At 38.6% G+C, this 15,287-nt stretch overlaps 1 protein-coding gene across 5 annotated transcripts in view; it reads right to left on the bottom strand.

Moving 5' to 3' along the window:
* LOC101172968 (A disintegrin and metalloproteinase with thrombospondin motifs 10) overlaps positions 1-15,287 on the bottom strand; it is a 53,598-nt gene that overhangs the window by 14,069 nt on the left and 24,242 nt on the right. For all 5 annotated transcript variants that reach the window (XM_023954293.1, XM_020702428.2, XM_023954295.1 and 2 more), the window contains 10 exons: positions 14,594-14,739; positions 13,822-13,865; positions 13,424-13,529; positions 11,016-11,162; positions 10,245-10,386; positions 7,892-7,999; positions 7,260-7,405; positions 5,562-5,625; positions 5,346-5,448; positions 1,315-1,448 (listed from right to left, as the gene is read on the bottom strand). In XM_023954293.1, the coding sequence (XP_023810061.1) occupies positions 1,315-1,448; positions 5,346-5,448; positions 5,562-5,625; positions 7,260-7,405; positions 7,892-7,999; positions 10,245-10,386; positions 11,016-11,162; positions 13,424-13,529; positions 13,822-13,865; positions 14,594-14,739 (1,140 nt within the window). The remainder of the gene's footprint in view (positions 1-1,314; positions 1,449-5,345; positions 5,449-5,561; positions 5,626-7,259; positions 7,406-7,891; positions 8,000-10,244; positions 10,387-11,015; positions 11,163-13,423; positions 13,530-13,821; positions 13,866-14,593; positions 14,740-15,287) is intronic.

Below are 15,287 nucleotides of genomic sequence, written 5' to 3'. Positions count from 1 at the left end.
ATGTAGCAGGGGGTGAAGATATAGGAGGAAAACAGAGATATGTACTACAGACTGGAAGTGTGGTACAGAGTTTAAGAAAAAAGGAAAGGAAAGTGAATGAAGGCCAGCCTATGCAGAGGACAGCCTGTACCAGAGGGTCACTGGGTTGCTTTAAGAGTACCAGCACAAAAGAAAAAGAAATGAGAAGGAGAAAATGAAATAAAAGGGGCTAATTAACAGAATGAGACCAGATCCTCTAACAGTTCTAGCCCCAGTGATGTCACATTGGTTCCCGGGACCAGCTGGAGCTCCAGGTGCTTTCCTTTTCATCAAGACGCTCAACATTTAGTTTACTTCAGCAGTTAGACATCAGACTCCTGCTGAGGAGTTGATCAATGCAAGCGTTAAAGTCCCACTAAGAAGAAAATGATGTTTTAACATGTTGCTATGGCCATTTTAGTGGGGCAGCTGTTGTGCAAAGGTAGAGTGGTCAACCTTTGATCAGAAGATCGAAGGGTTCGGATCTCACCTTGCCTCTCCATGCATCGAAGTGTCTAAACCCCACATTGACCCTGGTAGTCATAGATTAGCCCCAGTGTTGGGCACCAGAGCCGCCATCCGGCTGTAAGTGTGTGTGTGCATGGATGAATTGGACTGTGACTGTAAAGCGCTTTGGGCCTTCTAAGAAAGTAGTAAAGTACATAGATATACGCCATTTTCCATACACCATAAAGGTAAAAGAAAGAAAGAAAACCTGTGTCGTTTTTTAGGACATAGTTTCTGCAGAGCGGCTGGAGTTCATTAGAAATTTACCTCTGAGTTATGGCCAGGACTGTTGTTGCGGAGTAAGCCCACCCCTATTCCCCGTCATCCATTTATTTACACGCTTTCCCGCTAACTTACAGCCCCTCACAAGCCCAACCTAACAATACTGGTGCACCAAAATGGCGAGGCATATTGGAGCAATCCAGTCGTGCAGTTTTGAGCCAGATTCCAGCTCAGACGAGGAAAATGTACAGAAAGATGCACATGGATCGATTTGTCTCCAAATGGATGTATCAGAATGAGCGGTGAAGGGAGCTTATGTCTTGCCGTAGTAGATCCTGCTACAGACTTTTTCCAAGGGCGTTTTTTTGTCTGCAACTGAATTACCAATGCTTTGAATAAAGAAATACTCAGAAATATAATATTAATCTTAATTTTCTTTATATTTGTCCCCCATCATGAGAAAAACGCCAAAAACACGACTTTCATTGGGGTGGTTCTTAAAAGGTTGCAGACCCCTGATATGAGCCCGGGCACTGATGCGTTTAAAAAGGGAAATTATTAGCTCACCTTACACTCGCCGCTCACACACATGTCCAGAGACTCGTCTCGACATGGTGTGCCGTCCACGACAGCAGGGGCGCGCTCTGTGTAGAAGTTGTACCCTTCTGCCAGGCAGTTGAGGGAGCAGGGCTTCACTCCACCTGGATCCAGAAACACAGAGACACTGGATCCACACGCAAAAGTGCTCAAATTAAGACATACAAAGAAAAAAATATGGAAGTGCACTGGATGTCTGCAGGCCCTGATACTATTACATTTCTGCACACGGTTGCAGAATATGTCTGTGTTACAGAAAAAAAACAATTGTCATTTTGAAATACAAACACAAGAGTTTAAGAAAAACTGTTGTTTAAAAGAAGCGTTTGATTTAAACATTTGAAATAATTGCTTTCAGGCATCAGTTTACTCAAACTAGAATTCTTTGTAATTACAGTAAATACTACATAAAAACAAAATAAACAGAAACAGAAATGTTTCTTTCTACATGAGAAACCAAAAATTAACTCCCAAATCTCCCAAACTGATCTGTTCAATCATTCTTGAATCCAAACCAAACATGAAGCTTGACTAAATCTTCAAAATGAGGCACAGATTTTAAATGACCCAAACAAAACCTGCAAAGTGTTTGAATAATTCTTCTGCTTCTTTTCCCCTGGAATTCATCACAGCCTTGCAGAGTATAATGCTGAAATGGGTAGAAATGTTTTTTCTTTGTTGTCAAAAATGGTGAACAGGTCTCCAAAGAAAGTAATGGTAAGTGAAAATAGGAACTTTAGCTTTAAAACTAGGAAAAACCCAAAATGTCATCAGTTGAGCGCCGCTAAACCTGCTAAACATGAACATCTGTGCATGGATTTTACTAACCACCTCCAAAAGCATGAGGAAATTAAACACGGGGGTTTTAATAAAAATGCCAATATGTCTAAGTATGAGAACATTCACACATATATTTTTACCAAAAAATGTTCATTTATCTGTAAAGTTTTCCAACAGTTTCACTGCTTTGAGGCAGTCCAACACCCATCTGGGCAGTATTTGTTTGTGCTGGCAGCTCTGAAGCAGGTACAGCTTGTGCTGGAAAGACAGAGGGAGCATGTAGTGGTGAGAAGAAGGGTTGAGACCACGGGAAACTACAATTCCCATGGTGCTGAGCTTTGGCAGGGCGGCTGTGGCTTTCGGGAGTGCATGTGTGTTAAAGCTCGCAGGGTGTGTTTTTTGTAGTGTGAAGGCTGGTGCACTGGGAAAAGTAATAGAAAGTTGCTTGTCTGAAAAAAAAAAAAAAAAAAACACTGTAGCAAAAAAAGCCCTTTTATTATTGAAGTGTCCTTGGCTGTCTGAGCCGAGAAATGATGACCGCCAGTGGTTTCCACCTCTGGATAAAATTGAGGGGGGGAAAAGTGTGTGATGCGGAGTGAAATAAAGGTAGATATGAAGAGATCTGAACACTAGGGATACAAAAAACGGGGGGAGAAAAGCTGGGTCAATAAAGTGAGAGTGAAAGGTGGAAAGCTGCAATGAGCATCTGTGGACAGTGAGGGAGTTTAAGAGGTCTGAGAATGGAACTGGGCGGTGTTATCTGGCCCTAAAATGCAGCAGATACTTTGGCACTGATCCCGTGTTAACAGCTGCAAGGAATTTCTATTGTAAAATCAGCTGACTCGATGAAAGGAGAACTTGTTGCCTGAAGTTAGTATTGGACGTCTGACCATCTATGCAAGTTATTATGTTAATGCTGCCCAATTAAAACCGGTCATGTTGTTGAGACTATGTATCTTTCCCGTCCAGTTTCAGCATTCACTCCTCATCAGAAGAAAGAATTCCTGAATGATAAAATCTAAGTTCTGTGACTTTCTGAAGCTAGCATCTGCCTAGCAGACAGAAAACACTCACACACTTTACAGCTGACTTTCTTTTCACATCTGTTCCCTCCTGCATATGGTCTCCTGTCATCAGGTGTGGATTTGATTGTCTCTACGTCCAACTCATCCTCTGTTTTTATCTCATCAACCTGCACCTTCACTGGAGACTGAAGTAGGTGTTTTGATGCAACAAAAGCAACACAACCTTGTTTGTCTTTTTAAGTTTTCATTCCAAATAAAAAAAAATAATGGTAAAACGATTTAACTAATAGAGCATATATGGTAAATTATCCAAGCATTTATTGTAGTATTTCAAACAGATTTCTTAGTGTGCTCGCCACAGCGTAAGAGCGCACTCTTCCTCATTAACTTGCAGCTCTGCAGCATCTCCGTACACAACCCCTTGCATAAATACTCTCAGTTTTCAATACTTTGCTTGCTTTAGAGTTTATTTTCATTGTTTGCGGGTTTTGACTTGACTGGCAAAACAGTGGCTTAGAACATAACACAAACAGTAAGGACGGGTCGGTCGAAAGACTGCATCGCTCTCAGGTGCAAGGTGCTTGACACTTTCAAACATCATAAACCAATCCCAATCCCCTTAAAAATACATGTCGGGGTATTTCTTTATTCAAATTGCTGTGAATCAGGATCAGAAGAAAAAATGCAGTTTGAAAAAGGATTGTAGCTATGATGTTTTCCTCTGAGCCAAAGGGGGGGAAGGGGGGGGTTGCTCCGCACCAACTGTCCCGCCCACAATACAGAGACGAATTTCTAAGGAACTACTGCTGCTCTGCAGAAACTATGTCCTAAAAAACAACACAGGTTTTTTGGAATTTGGCTAAAAGTGGCATAATTATACTTAAAAGACCACTGGGAACACTTTTAAAATAGATCAAAAGATGATTGGAGTGGGATTTTACAGGATTGTTTGGGTGAAAATTTCAGTCTCCTAAAGACATACTTCGGCTTCTTTAGTGACCAGATTTAGCTGTCAGCATTCATACTTGCAATATTGCAGGAAAAGATTTTTTTAGAAGTTGTTTACCTCTTTAGCCCACTTGGTTTTGGTTTTGCTGATTGAAACCTTTAAATCCATTAGGACTTTGGGAAATATGACAACATTACAACATTGTGTGAAATTTGAAAAGGCTCTGATAAAATAGTGACAGGTGGAAAAGGTATTTTTATGATATTATTGTTTTTTATTTCATTTTTCCTTCGCTTTGTTCGGTAACAAAGTTGAATTTTTTTGTTTTGTGTTGCTGCTTCCTGTGTGTCATGTTCATGCCTGACCCAAGTTATTATTCACAACAGCTGTCTTTTGTTCATTTGATTTTTTTTTGTGCTTACAATTTTTGTTTTACTCCCTCAGTGTCACTTTTTGGCTTTTCCCTCTTTGCATTAGATATTTTGTCTTTATACATGTTTCAATTTATTATTCAGATACATTTCTGTCAAATTTGCCTCTAGTCTTCAGACATTTGTAACCTTCATAAACCCCAAACATGACAGAAATATCAGAGTTTGGTGTTTATACTGGCACATCATCTTCAACAGAAAACAAAAATTGCAATATTTATATTGATGCCTCCCAGTTAAGGAAAAGCTCCAGCCATGTCAGATTCTCTGTGGGACTCCACCTGAGACCATACCGTCCCTAAAAAGTGTTCTGAAAAGAAATCCCAGTTTGTGCATTTGGAATGCATATTTTTATGGTAAGATGGATCTAGCAGAAAACCACAACGTTTTTGGCTTTTTTTACAAACAGGCCACTGTGTTACAATGATGGATGTTGACAAAAACAACACCAAAAAATATACTAAAGTATGTTTATAAAAGTATATAAAACTGAATGAGAAAAGGGCCTTTTTATTGCCAGATATTGCTGTTATAACCATATGAGACTATAAATCAAGATTTCAAACTTTTTTTTGTTTCAAACCTGTGGCAGCAATAGAATTCTGATTCCAACTCAGTTGTGGGCCTGAGATTCATTCTCTGTGAGAAGCTGTAATATCAATAGGAGCATTTTAATTTACAAACATTTAATAATTGACACCTTTGACAAACAATAACTAGTAACCCTTACCGGCTGTGCTGATCAGTCTGGATTTATTTTAATTGCGCATCTTTAACAAACTAAACACATAAAGCAGAACGTTTGTATTCATTCACCTCCTCTGTAAGGCTTCCAAGTATAAAATTTTCCTCGGAATGGGATGTTGTCAAAGTCGGAACACTGAATCTCCCGAAAGTCCCGAGAGCCAGCAGGACACTCCTGTAAGACACAAACATAAGACTATTACAGTATTTAGGACATCTTTCTGAATGTTTCATCCTTTTTAACAAGACAAATTGGTGATACGGACAATAAAGGACTGCAACACTCACATCAATATTGCAGGACCTGAAGCGCTTTCTTTCCCCCAGACAGTACTTCCCTCCGATGGTTGGCCTGCAGTGAAACAGAAACTGGGGAGTGAGTCAAATTTACCAATGATCACCACCCCTCAAGTCTCGGAAAGTTGTTTTCTTTTGCAGGTGCGTTATCAGAAGACAACAGTTCTTGATTCTGAACATGGACTTGATTCTTGAAAAATGAGAGCGAGTTTGATGTGTTAGAACTACACGTCCACGTCCTCTAAGCGAGTGGAGCCAAATGAAAAATCCAAAGTGAAATTCCAAAAACAAAAACGGGGAAAACATTGTCCTCTTTAGATTTGGGTCAATCCATTTGGAGCTTAATCAGTTCAAGATGAGACATCTGTGACTGGGAATCACAGGACTATTTGTTCTGTGATTATTCATGGTTCACTCCCGCTTTCAACATTTTTGATAAAAAGTACTATTGATGTTTCCTGAGTGGGGTTTCCAGGAGAGACTTTTAGTTAAATTTGACAAAACCTTAATGCAAACAGTTGGTACGATCAATCAACTCTATATTTCTAGCTATGAATAGATTTGCTTTTACCTGAGAGTCCTAATAAACAAAGAGAAAGCATGTCAAAAATGCTTTTTTGCTTCACTCCTCTAGCAAATGTACTATTGCCGCAAGATTAATTTATTAAATACTGGAAATGATGAAGAATGTTTGGTCAGCAGAAAAAACAATATTCATACTGCTACAAATTCAAGCACTGCAACTTTATTTTGGTGCTTGTTTTCTTGTTTCAGTTTTTTTTTTATCTATGAAGAGAACCTCGTGTTTGAGCACAAAAAGATTTGTTCTAACTAAAAGCAACTGCTGAGGAAAAGAAGAAGGAGAGTACGTCTGTTAAGCTATTAGCAATTCACAAGCTCTCTGTTCTGCTCTGTTCTGATGCATCGACTTGTAAACAACTAGATCCATGTACGTCTTTGTTTTCCTTGTCCGAGCTGGCGTCTGGCTCAAAACTGTACAGCTGGATATCTCTGATATTATAGAGCGTGTGAGGGGGCTGTAAGCTAGCAGGAGAGGGTGTCCTAGAAAACGACACAGGTTTTTTGATTATGGCTAAAAACTGCATAATCATATATAAAAGACCACTGGGAATGCTTTTACAACAGATCAAAAGATGATTGGAGTGAGACTTTTAAAGTTTGAATAATCATAGAACAGGTATTGCTAAAGGCAAAAGTTTTATGACGGTGATGTGAGGAGAATGAGCTGTGAGAACCCTCTTAGAGGCTGTTACATCAATGTGATGTTGTTTCTCCGTGCAAGGCTAAATGTCTGCTTTATTTGAATTATGAAGTGGTTTCTAAGGCTCAGACACATCAGGCGGGGCTGCAGTCTTAGCTTAAGTGGCCAATAAGCACTCATTTTAGGTAATAGGTGTAGCAACTCTAAATAAGAGTGCATTTGAGAAGCAGCACAGTGCACTGCTTTGCTAAAGATAGGCTCAATTTTGTTACACTGCTGCAGTTAAACTGCAACAGCTTCCAAGAGAGAGAAGCAAATGGGAAGTTATTTTATTTAAAAAAAAGAGGTAAAGGGATAGAGTTTCCCACACACCACCCTTTGGAAAACTCCAAATGGGAATCACTAGGGGACCAAGAGAAAAGTGCTCTGGCTTGGTCTAAATACTCGATTATAGCCTAGATCTGTACCTGGGACTGTCACAGTGTCTGACGGAAGAGGAGACGCCGCCCCCACAGGTCCTGCTGCACTCCCCCCATGGTGACCACAGACTCCAACCTCCATCTACTCCCTCTGGACGGGTTCCATACGCCACGCACATCCTCTTGTAGCACCACTGCACCATAAAAATACAATATACATCTATTCAATATCAACTATTGCAAATACACATTCTATTTTCAGAAATCCTTACACTTCATATTTTGTTGAAACGGCTCAAATATGAATACAATAGTGCATAGGGCCTCCTACTTGAGCAACCATCCATCCATCCATCAATTTTCCAAGTCCACTTAGTCTCTTTCAGGGTCATAGGGTCGCTGGATCACAATCACATTCACACCTAGGGACAAATTTCAGTAACCAACAGCTCTAAAATGCATACATTTGGACTGGGGGAAATAACCAGAGTGCCCGGAGAAAACCTACACATGCACTGGGAGACTTTAAAGCAGGGCCTTCACACTGTGAGGCGAGAGTGCTGACCACTACACCATTGTGCAGCCCCTACCCGAGCAGCAATCAATTTGGCTCGATTTATAAAGATACTTGCACCTTAAACCGTGACCTCACACAGAGTAACACCGTCAGTGACGCTTACCCCTTTCTCTATCGTGTTGGTCTGACAGATGGTTCCCTCTGCAGCGGGAATGCTGCTGGTAATGCAGCGGTTACTCTTACTCATGCACCAGAGTTCACTGCAGACTTCCTGTGAGTGGGAGCACATGCACATCCATGAGAAAGAAAGAATGTGACTGGTTTTATCCCAGAATTGTGGTGAAGACCCAGAACTCTAGTTCAGCTTCACCTCTTCTTCGTTCCCTGCTATGCTTTGCACACATGGGGTTACATTTTATTGTCTGCATATGCTGTGACAACATAGTATCTATAATAATGTGTCTTTAAAGCAGCTGGCTGTTCCAGATGTGGATTATGAAACTGGCCTTGTAAAATTTGACCAAGCAATAAAAAGAATGTTATTCTGTGAAAGTACTGGAAGATGTTAGAGTCTTAAAAGAGATACGAGGAAAAAGCTGTCTGGTGTGGACTCCAGTGAAACAGACCAGGTCAGAATAGGTCAAAACCAATGTTATACGACGCTGAGAAGAGGATGGGTCTTAGTAAGGGCTGTGACAATATATGTTTTGCATTTAACAAAAACCCAGTAATAATAATTATCTTTATTTATATTGCACCTTTCAAGATAAAGATCACACAGTGCTTCACAGTAAAACCCAGAAAAACACAGAATGTAAAAGAATTAGGGAAAAGGCAATTTTAAAAATAAATGTTTTTAGCTGCTTCTTAAAAGAAAACACTGAGTCTGCAGGTCTGACAGGAAAGGAGTTCCAGAGGGATGGAGCCACTGCTGCAAAGGCTCTGTCACCTTTAGTCTTTAACAACTAGCAGACCCTGGTCACATGATCTCAGGGACCTGCTGGATGTGTATGGCTGCACAAGGTCTTTTATATAGACTGGTGCTTGGTTATTCAGAGCTCTATATGTTAAAACCAGGTTTTTAAAATGCACTTGGAAACAGATGGGGAGCCAGTGCAGCTGGGTTAATTTTAGATTTTTTTGATTTGATTTGAATTTGATTTGAAATGGTTTATTTCAAGCAATCAAATATAAATCATACACAAAAGCAATACAATCATCAGTTATACATTCATACAGTAGCTAATCAAACTTAGGATAAATCAGGCATCTTAATAAATATTGCTTGAAAGGGAGTGGAAAGAAGCGAACTTATATGATCCCACCCCGTTATACTATTACCATTTTATAACATGATTTATCAATATCCGGTTCATAACTTTTATCAGACAGAATTAAGAATAGTAAAGTATCAATAAAGCACATGAGAAAGATGAATTACTTAAATTATTATGTAAAAATAACTATTTCAGAAATCAACATTGCAAATGCAGATCAGTTATATAAAATATATGCAGATTATGTTACTTATAAAAGTCATTCATATGATTAAAATATAATACTATATCAGTAAAATACACAACACTGTTTCAGAGATTTTCATAGCAAAATTTCATGAAGTATCAAAAGTTAAAAAACATGTGCAAAATTTTGATGATGATATTAGATTGATGAGATTAGATTATGATAATTAGATGCTGATAAAAAGCAAACTTCTCCAAGAGTTTTAATAAAACTGTGTCTCTAGAATGTCTTTTTAATCAATGACTGTATAAGAATTTGACGTCATGAAAATGACTTATTTACGTATTTACAACGAAATGAAGCCAATTCATTTGCCATTTCTCCGCGATACAGACGCCGCCATTTGGAGCAAGATGATGTTAGTAAGCAGTGATTGGTTTGAGTCGGTCTGATTTAATTGGGAAGAACATGTTAAAAAAAAAGGTAGCAGAGAAAGAATGGCTATTCTGACAAATATAATGAAAATTCTATGTGGTTTGGGCTTCTTGGAGCCAACAGGTACTTCCTATTTGGAACACGAGAGGTGAGGGATTACTCATTCTCTTATACAGTCAATGCTTTCCTACTCTATATTCAAATTCAAATTCAAATTCAACTTTATTTATAAAGCGCTTTTCATGCTTCATAGCATCTCAAAGTGCTTCCCAATATGCTTTTGATAAATTAGTTACTGTAACTATAACCTGCTTGACTTTGCTCCAACCAATTTTCAATATTGCAAATATGGCAATAAGGCAGGAAAGAGTACAATTAACAGCTTTGGCTGGTCCATCCACCTAACAATCAAAACAACAACACTTCTAAATATGTGCAAATCTATTCTCTACTAAATGAAAAAGACTGATGAATAACAAAAAGTTTGTGAAACCAGGTTTTATCTTCTAATTTTATTTTTACTGTAAAATCTGACTTTTAAAAAGGGAGCCAATGGAAAACTGTTTCCTTCTGACACCATCCCCTCAGTAGTCTTAAGGAACTGCAATGTCACTCACTGAATATTTACACTGCCGAGATCTTATGCCATACTGGAAGCGGCACTGTTCGTCTGCATCGTAGGCCTGGCCTGGTGCTGTGGTGGGGTACACAAACTCCTGCTTCAGAGGCACATTATTCAGACAGGAGCCCATACCTGAGCTGGAACCCCACAGACAAATGAAAGGGTGAAAAAAAAAAAGTTGGTCTGAGAAACACCAAACAAATTACAGAAATGAACATACACTCACTGGAGACTTTATTAGATACACCAGCTCATGAACACACATTTCTAATCAGGCACATGGCAGCAGCTCAATGCATTTAAACATGTCAAGATGATCTGCTGCAGATCAAACCGAGCATCGGGATTGGGAAGAAAGGTGAATGTGGCATGGTTGGTTGTGCCAGACGGGCTGGTCTGAGTATTTCAGAAACTGCTGCTCTGTCGAATTTTCTACTAGGGTTGACAGAGAATGCTCCGAAAAAGAGAAAATATCCAGCGAGCAGCAGTTCTGTGGGCGGAAATGCCTTGCAGCCGACAAAACTGTTTGATGCTGTCATGTCAACATAAAATTTAAACTGGCTGAGGAATGTTTCTACCTTGTTGAATCTATGGCACCAGGGATTAAGGCAGTTCTGAAGGCAAAAGGGGATCCAATGCGTACTAGCAAGGTGTACCTAATAAAGATGTCGATGAGTGTATTTTACAGGCTATATACAGCTTCTCTGACTATTAAAGCAGTTTAATTATTGATTTATATGTAGTATTTCAGAAATGGCTTACTCACTCCAGGAAGCTGGTGATGTAATCACGGCTGCAGGCGGACCAGATGAACGGGTTGGTCTTCATGGTGATGTGGTCAGCCATCAGCTTGGCAGTCTCTTGACTGCGAGGCCCACAGGTGTTCCCCATTCCGTCATGGTTCATCCCAAACCTGAAGCCACAATGACACAACGGCAACACTTTGAGGCCAAGTGGACGTGGTAACAAAGAGAGAACAAAAATAGTGTAACTGACTGTAAAAAAGAGAAAATAACTTTGTGACCAATAGATATTTCTACATTAGAATGTGAAGATTGAAATTTACACTTTTAAAGACAATATTTTGCAGTTTAAAATATAAAACCAGATATTTTATATCCATATAGGTGAAGATATCAACTTAGTTCTGTGTAAAGTTTCAAGTCATGACTTCATCTCAGATAACTGAACCAGTGACTTAATTCACTTGTCTAGAACTGATTTAAAATATTCCCTACATTTTGGGGGGCCTATATTATTTGTCTCTGAGGTATACACAACTCAACTAGTTAAGTCATTTAGGAAAAAGAAACTAGAACTGTAATAAGTTAAATAATTTCTTTAAAAAAACAACTCCAAGAAGTTTACTGTCAACTCCAAATATTTCACATTAATTTATTGTTGTGTAAAAATTACACCCTATTGTCAGGCCAAAACAACTAAAATATATAAAACATTCCAGCATTTTGAATAACTTTAAAAAGGAGTCAAATGTTATTGTCAATATAGAATTTAACATAACGCCCAAAAAAGGCCTAAAACAAAAACAATAAAACGAAATAATATTAGAGTTCTAAATATTTTGTTTGTTTTTAAAAATTTTAAACTCAAAATGATGATAAAAGCAATAAAAATGACATCCAAATCTTACTTTCACACTAGTTCTCCCCCTAAGTTTGAAATATAGTGAAGTTTTGTGCTTTTTCCTTTCTGCAAAGAAGTCTGCATGCAAACATGACACTGCAGAGCCAAAAACAAAATTTCTTCACAAGTGAAAACAGCTTTTTGAAACCACAAAGCTGTGAGTATGCACATGTTTATTAAAAAAAAATCCTTGCTAGCCACAGTGATAAGATGGCCCCTGGGCCTGGATACTTGAAAACCCATGTAGCCCATTAGAACTTGATGTTTCTACTAACTGCTGAAGCTGGGTTTGCAACATCAGCACCACTGGAGACTGACATACGAAGAATGGCTATATTACAACCTAACCGCAGTTTTAGATCATGGAAGAGATTTTCTGAAGTATTCAACACTGGTTTTACTTAAAATCTCTCAGAGTTGGACATTAAGAATAAACTATATTTTAATTTATTTAACAAAAAACCATTTAGCTATTAAACTAATCAATTTCTACTAGCTTTTATTAAAGTGCATATCTATTGTCACTGTTAATTGTTTGCTGTCACTTTTAGCAGGTTTTAAGCAAAATAAAATCATGTTCGAGATGCTTTCTTGCAGTTTCTGTCAATTTAATAAAAGGGCAGTTTTTTCTTCAACCACTGATGTTCAAGAATAAATATCTGCTATTTCCAACAAATATTATTTGATTTTCAGTTTTTGAGATTCTTTTGTGCTTTGCTAACAAACATTGCGATTTTTGTTTTGCTCAAATAAACTTAAACCCCCCCTAAAGTCTCAGTCCGATAAACTTTTGATCTACTGTATTGTAAAAGTGTTCCCAGTGGTGTTTTAGTTATGTTTGTGCTGTTTTTAGCTAAAATCAGAAAACCTGTTTTTTTCCAGGACATAGTTTCTGCTTCTGATTCACAATGATTTGATTAAAGAAATACTCAGAGACACTATTTTAAGATGACTTTTCTTTATATTTGTCCTTCATCATCCGAAAAATGCCACAAGAACATGTTAACCCTAGAACACTTTCGGGATAAAAAGTTATACCATCACTTTTGCTGGATAATTTTTACCCAATATAATGCGACCAACAAAAAGTACTTGTCGTAAAAAAAAGAACAAACATGACAACAAATAATAAATTAGAGTTTTCTTTTTTTAACTATGAGACAGAAAAACAAAGGAAGTTCCTAAAAACATGCTCAAAATTACTGAAAAATTAGAAATACAATATTAGAACAAAAAATTCCTAGAAAATAATAAAATTATACTAAAAAAACTAGGTCTTTTGTCCATCCATTCCTGGGACATGTGAGACTTCCCTGGTGAAGGCACAGACTCCTTGACACGCGAAATATTGAAAACATAGTTATGGTTGGGTGAAAATCACCCGGCGATAGTGCTCTAGGGTTAAAAACATCAAAAACACGATTTTCATTGGAGTGGATCTTGAATATCAATGTTAGCGTAAAAGTTCAAGCCGTTATTATTAATGAAGTTGGTTTTCCACACAGCGTTTCTTGCATCTCTGTTACTCACGTATGTCCGATTTCATGGGCGATGGTGAAAGCTGTTCCCAAGCCGATGTCCTCATTGATGCTGCAGCTTCTCTCTGGTTCACACATCCCTCCTACTGGAGCCAACCCTGACAAATACACAAACACAGTGTCTGAAAAAAACAAGTCTTAATTTAAATAAACCATGGAATATTTTCATTCTACTGTTTTTGGATTGTTCACATTTTTTCTATTTTTCAATTTCTTTTCATTTTCATAAAACAACAGGTTTACGTCAAAGCATTCATTTTAGAATAAAAATGCGATTTCTCACAAAAGAAAAACAAGAATAACATTTTTTCAAAGTAGAGATTTTGTTTTATTTTCCTAAATGCAGAATTTCTATAGGGTTGTTTGTCAGTTTATTTGTGAGTGAGTTACCTAGAGTTTCACAGGGCTTGTTTTTCTGTATGCAGATGTCGTACCTGTGGATGTGAACAGAAATTAAAAAAATAAACTTTCACTGGAGGCTGGTTTTGGTCCAAACTTGCCATGGACGTATGCTGCGAGGGCGACACGCAGACATGTTATGGACAGACAGCAGCGAGAGCAGACAGATATAGCTTTGGAAGAACAATAGGAGGAAACCGTGGATGGTCACTGAAGTGTCATCTGTCTGGACAGTTTCCATCCTCAGCTTGATAAATTAGCTGCTCCAAAAATCAAACTCTTCCCACAGGAAAACCACCAAAACCACTTTTTTTAAAAGTATTACATGTTGCCTGACTAATCTATTGTTAGACGCTGCCACAGTTGACTTCTTTTGGCTTAAGTTATAGCACATTCTTTGCAAGGGAATATTTGCAAGTCAGCGGTTCTGCCCAGTTCAATAGCTTTCAGATGACTGTGACCAAACCATGGTTGTGTTGTATTCTGTTGCACATTCCCTAGTCAACAGCTATAATGTTTTTTTATTTATGTGCTCAATTCGTATCAGCCGCTGTTTCTGTTTTTCTGCAACTGGAACAACAGCGTCGAGAGATAGACTGTCACTGCCAGATTGAAGCTTTGCTGCTGCTTCTCTTTGCTTTCTTTCTTTCTTTGCAGTGAGTTATTTCCTGGCTTTCTCAGAAGGAAAATAGAAGCGTCTTTGTCAGGAAATGGTCCAAATTCCTCATTGGGAAATTTTCCTTTGTTATTTTGCATTTCTGACCTGGTGATGAGCACAGCAGTGTCGTGGTGAGCGATGCCGTTGTCTGGTATGGCATTCCCGTAGCTGTTCCGGTGCTGGATGCTTTTCTGCCACTTACAGAAGCTGTCTAAGGACTTTCCTGCATGATGGTTGATCTCCAGTGTCGGCTGGCAGAGGCAAAACAGATAGAAATAATAAAAAAAAACCTTGTTTTCTATTTTAAAACACAGAAAACTCTCAGAAGAATCTTTAACTAATTTAAAGATGATATTCAGTAACTTAAAGGCCCAGCCCTTCCCCACTATGTTATGCCTTTAACTTTATCTGCGAAAACTCAGCATCTTTAATCATAATAGCAGGTTTAGGGGCTGTCATCTGGACTTAGCTTTTAAAGTTAGAAGACGTTTCACCTCTTATCCAAGAGGCTTTGTCAATTCTCAGCATCTTTAAGGGATTTAGAGGGGGCATGGAAGGAAAGAAGAGGGGGGGTGCTCAGTTGGCCACAGCTGACGAGAATTCGTAACCCAGGAATGCATGCGGTGACATAACTAGTCATTTTCTCATCCCACAGTCCCTCATCTCTGAGCCCGCTGCTGGCCTCATTTTCCTTTCCAGGGCCAGCTCGCCTTTTCGGACCTGGAAACCAGCAGCAGAACCACTCACTCTTCCCAATCCCGTCCTGACCTCAAACTTTAGGCGTAAGAATAACTAACAC

Source organism: Oryzias latipes, chromosome 4, assembly GCF_002234675.1.
Source record: "Oryzias latipes chromosome 4, ASM223467v1".
Classification (NCBI taxonomy): Eukaryota; Metazoa; Chordata; class Actinopteri; order Beloniformes; family Adrianichthyidae; genus Oryzias; species Oryzias latipes.
The sequence above is the reverse complement of the archived record's forward strand: the minus strand, read 5'-3'. Positions and strand labels throughout refer to the sequence as shown.